General features: G+C 33.8%; 1 protein-coding gene across 2 annotated transcripts in view; it reads right to left on the reverse strand.

Annotated features, from left to right (window-relative positions):
* Nucleotides 1–519: 519 nt before the first annotated feature.
* Nucleotides 520–5490, reverse strand: part of NSA2 (NSA2 ribosome biogenesis homolog (S. cerevisiae)) — a 7788-nt gene continuing 2817 nt past the window's right edge. The window contains exons 4-6 of one of the 2 annotated variants that reach the window (XM_012664574.1): nt 4000–4179; nt 1732–1924; nt 611–840 (exon numbers count right to left, since the gene is read on the reverse strand). In XM_012664574.1, coding sequence (XP_012520028.1) covers nt 773–840; nt 1732–1924; nt 4000–4179 — 441 coding nt within the window. In that variant the 3' untranslated portion in view covers nt 611–772. Of the gene's footprint in view, nt 841–1731; nt 1925–3999; nt 4180–5490 lie in introns of both variants that reach the window. The other variant, XM_012664575.1, reaches the window with a different exon arrangement.

The following is a 5490-nucleotide window of genomic DNA, read 5'->3' on the forward strand; positions in this document are numbered from 1 at the left end:
CAATGTGTTAATATTTAATACCATTCTGAAAGTATAAATATACTACTATAAATTTAGAATATAGAAAAATGCTAAGAAAATAGACATTTTAATATAATTTTTTCATCTTTTTCATGTTTCAAGTAGAAAATATTATCCCTAGTAGGTATTACTATATATGGTGAATGAGAGGAAAAAAATGTTTAGAATGGTACGTTAAGGATTAATCACAGATGACGAGATTTATCTAAGAATTCTGAAGTTTTTCTACTTACTGTGTGCCTTCTCTCACATACTTTTAGTGTAAATACTTTATAAACTTCAACATTACCATGTGTTAATGCTACATTTTTTAGGATTAATGATGAACAATGCATTGGAAGAGATTTCTGGTAAAGTCTGAGACGTAAGAGTTTCTTAGCCTAGGCCCCATAATTAAGTTGTACATTAACTTTTTTGAAAGGTGTTTTCAGTTACACTGGTGGTTTTCCAGTAATAACAGATCTGCATTGCCGAATACCCACTCATTAATGCAGATACTGATGAGGTAGGATAGTTGTAGATTTGCTTTTTCAATCATTCAATTTTATGAACATGGGTCTATACAGATCCCAAAATAAAGACCACTTTGTAAAACTTGACATTTTAATGTTTTATACAATTAAATAAATAGTTCTTTTGATGACTGCAGACATGGAAGGCTATTTGGTGGCATTCAGAAACATCACAGTAATGGTGGTTTTCCCAACTGGTATGTAGTCTTCAATAAGAAGTTACTTGTATGAAACTGCTATCAAACCAGTAAGACTGCATTTATACATCCATCATTTTCAGGATTGTTGGTAACCTGGGCATATTTCCCTAAGGAAAACAAAACAAAAATGAAAAGAGAAGGATGTTAGCTAATAGAAATTAATTTTAAAGAATATAACTTTTGTCTAAAATATTTCTAATTACCACTTTTAAGAAATAAGAAATGAACCACAGGGGATAAATGAGATTTTACAAAATTATTCAAGACCAACTTTGAGTTCTAAAGACAATTTTGATATAAATAGTGTTTTTAGAAATAATGGTCAGCTCCATGCTATTAGTACATTGTATTAACAGGCCTTTGTGGATTGACCTGAGCATTGCTACTTTTCCACACAATTCTTCCTGGAAAATGCATCCGGTTTGAAATGAGTTTCAAATCAATTTAACAACCTATTTTATAACTGAGGCCAGCCAACATGAAATATTAGTCAAATGACTTAAGAAGTTGTAGTGTGTTCTTTCAAAGAACATCAAAGTTTAGAGATAACCTGGGCACTAAAAGCAGAAAACTAAGCAAATGAGGAAGAAAATTTAAAATGTGCTGCATGACACATTTCCATTTTAATTATCACTGAACTAGTGTGGTGGTTATGTGTTTGCTGTATGCTTCGCTTCCACTCCTCATGGTTAATGAATTTTCTTCAAATTTTTTTTGCATCTGCTTCCCATGATGTTTATTAAAAAGCATCAAAATAAATCTAAAATGTATTATGTAAAACTTATGTAACTGAAACTAATACGCTACATTTAAAAAGAATTCATAACTATTTTTTCTATTAAAGTATTCTTCCGAAAGGTTTACATCCGATTTACATCAAGTTTTAACTTATTTAGCTTGTCTGCATTAAAAATTTGCTGCGTACTTTGTATCAACTTGAAGGTATTTCTGTTAGGACTACAGAACAGCAAGAGCCCCATATTCAAAAATTTACTTACCCCAGATAACCTTGCCCCCTTGTGTCACAAGGCCCAACTCGCTCACGTTGACCTCAATCACAGTACCTTTAGTAATAACACCCAAAGTTGTATATAATGGGGATGAGGGATTCTTCTTTACACCAAGTATTGGTAGGCAAAACGTAGCTTTCAGTTCAGGATGTGTTACATGGGCCTTCTTGAAACGTAAGCCCTAGTAAGTCAAACACAGCACAGAATGTTGAGTCCAAAATGTTAATGATGAGTAGTAGTCCTTTTTGCTTATTTTTTCCAACCATCTCCAAAACATGGGTTGAATAATGTCCATCCACTCTTTAAAGCATCAAATAAAATACTAGCAATTCTGCAGACAAAAAATCTGATAGTTAATAGGATAAATGTGGGGAAAACACCCACACTTGTACTCCCGTAAAGTTTTTACCATGTAGGAGCTATCTAGGAACATATTCAGGATTTTACCTTGTCTAGTTATCTACATTTACTAAGGACTTGCTACATGCCAGGCAATATGCTAGAGCTCACAAGTGGCTCATTTAAACATAACCCTTCCCCACATTTTTTCAAATAAGGATAGGCAGGTTAAGTGTCTTGTTTCCAGATTAAATGGTAAATATTCTGATTCGAAGTCTTTATAAAATATACTTCAGCTACCTTCCATGATGAAAAAAGGGGTGGATGGTTAACTTTGTGTTGATGGTAGTAAGGATCAAAGACTGGAGAAGGCCCAGAGAGGTCTTTGTTATAGAGACCAGTTATGGAGCCACACAGTCACACAGTGTCTCTTGGGGTGTAGCACTCTAAATGTCACAACATTTTGCAGTCTTATGTGGGGTAGGGGGAAACAACACAAAATCAGGTTCTTAGTAACAGATTCATTAATCAAGTTTGTAAGAAACTTACACCATTCAGAATGCCATCCAATTAATTCACAAGGGCAAATCTATTTGCCAAGCTACAGAAAACCTAGCACAGCCTGACTAGAATATTCTTTCCCTGTAAAACTGATAAGGTTATCAAAATGTATTTATAAGATTATGAAATCAAGGGGAGTTTATGATATAATCCAAATGATTATATGGTGGGCAAATGATTTTCTGTATTGGACCAGATAAGTATTTTAGGTTTTGTAGGCTATATGGTCTCTTTTGTAACTACTCAAATCTGCAGGAGGGGGAAACCAGCCATATGCAAAACGTAAATGAACAGGCATGGCTGTGGTCCAATAAAACGTTATTACAGAAACAGGTTGTTGGCCAATATTTTAATCCAGTAATAGTTACTCAGGGTGAGCACTAGGATTAACACTGAAACTTTCCTTTCTCTGATTGTTTTCCTAAGCAGGCTGAATATCTAGCTGAGAGAATTAATTCAGTCTCTTTGAAGGGATTTTACAAAGAAAGATGTATCTTTAATTATATTTTTCCCTGCGGGTAGGGAGAGAATTTAGATTGGGGTCATATTACTACTAATGCTGTCAACATAAATTAAGCTACTTTTATATTAAATTCCCTTTCTTTTTCCAATGATAGCATATTGAATATTTTCAAAAGCATTAAGATACTTTCCTTACTAAATTGGAATTGACTCTTTCGATAAAAACAGTCCTACTCAAGTTTCCTAACTTGTCAAAAAGAAGGGTTTGAGGCCTAGCAGTGCCAGGCATATAGTATATCACTTGCTGAATGAGTAAAATATGAATTCGTGTGGAAAATGATTCTAATACGCTTAAGTCAGAATTCACTGAAAACATTCTCTTATGAAAATTCTTTTTCATTTCAAACCTCTTATGAAACTGAAGACAAGATTCCTGACCATAGTAGAAAAAGTACTAAATAACCTTTATTAATAAAACAATAAAAATATCTTTCGACCTATTTTTTATATCAATTTTAAGAATTTAAGGAAGTTGGCCAGGCACAGTGGCTCATACCTGCCTCGCGCTGGGAGGCTCAGGCAGGACTGCTTGAGGCCAGGAGTTCGAGACCAGCATGGGCAACATAGCAAGAGACCTCATCTCCACAAAAAATAAAAAAATTAGCTGGGCTTGGTAGAGCATGCCCATAGTCTAAGCTACTCAGGAGTCTGATCACTTGAGCCCAGGAGTTTGAGGTTACAGTGAGCTATTATTGTGCCACTGCACTCTTGCCTGGGCAACAGAGCAAGATCCCATCTCTAAAAAAACAAAAAATTCAGGAAACTGTAATGTACTTTATCCAGTTTAACAAGGAGAACTAATATTTAAGTCACTGAACTCTTTCAAGGACTTACCATTGGCCTAATGAATCTTTCATATTTAGGTGGTTTTCTTGTAAAGCCATCTCCAACAAAGCAGACTTTAGTAACCATCCTCTTCCATGCCTTTTTCTTTCTCTTTCCTGTTCGAATAACTTTTAATACTTCTGTTTCTCCCTGGGCACGAACTTTGGGCAGAGGGACTTCCCATTTTCCCTAAAAATATACCACAGTTAAAATTTATATTGTTAGTAAAGGATAACGAAAATAGTAAGTCAAATATGTTTTAGTTGTACAAAGTAGTAGATTCACTTTTTTCCTTAACCATTCAACATGTTTTTTGGCTCAACTGTTTTCTAGAAGTCTGCGCTGTCTCCTCAGAAGCTGCAAATTAAGTAGAATTAGTGAAATTTATATATCAAGGGTATATTAAATAAATGGTTTACTTAAGCTAAAAATCTTAATGCCTTGTTATGGGCAAAAATATCACCTATAATAAGGCAGTGACTTCTATAAGCAGTGTATGTGCTTACTACTAGGTTAACAGCATAAAATTTGAAGACTGTCTTCACCTCTTAATAATCTTTGTATTTCTCCCTCAAATGGATTTTGGATTACATTACTAGTAAGACAAAGTCTTTACCTGTATCTCCCTAGAATGCAAATTCTTTGAAAAAATTATAGCAGTGTAAAGCAGTAGAAAGGAACCTGGACTTACTACATGGGTTCTAGGAGCAACTCTACCATTTCATAGTTATGTGACCATGAAGAATGATTGACAACCTTTTGGACTCCAGTCTTTTCATCTATAAAACAAGGGGAGTGGGTTAAAAATCAGTGGTCCTCAACCTTTTTGGCACCAGAGACCATTTTCATGGAAGACAATTTTTCCATGGACTGGGGAGAGGGAGGGTGGTTTTGGGATGATTCAAGCACATTACACTTATTGTGCACTTTATTTCTATTTTTATTACATCGTAATATATAATGAAATAATTATACAACTCATCATATGTTGGATACCCCTGGGTTAAATCAACAATCTCTAAAGTTTCTTTTAGTGCTAAAGTTATACCATTCTAATTTTCAATATTTACACATAAAAATACAGTAAGATTTTTAAAATAAAATTTGGAGACTATAAGCTCTTTAAATATAGATATCTTGTATTTTCCTACCTGGATTTTTGTCATTCCATTCACTAGTGCTTAAAAATATCTATACCTTCTGTTTTTAGCAAAATTTAACCTAATCTGACACTAAGTACAATGCAGAAGTATTATTAAAAAAAAAAATCACCTGAGTTTTTATTTGTATCAACTCACTCAGGGAGTTTTCCACCATTCTACTTTTTAACCAATTTTGGCATTATAGGGTAGCAAAACCAAGTAGCAGTTGTATTTTTCTTTACAACAGCATAGTGTTAGGAATTTTCAAGTATATGAAGCCAAAAAATATTGAATTTGAAATTAACAGGTTAACTTTTGTTTCTAATTGATTTTTAAAAACTAAAGTGTGACATCCTAA

Source organism: Propithecus coquereli, unplaced genomic scaffold (assembly GCF_000956105.1).
Source record: "Propithecus coquereli isolate 6110/MARCELLA unplaced genomic scaffold, Pcoq_1.0 Scaffold9, whole genome shotgun sequence".
NCBI lineage: Eukaryota > Metazoa > Chordata > Mammalia > Primates > Indriidae > Propithecus > Propithecus coquereli.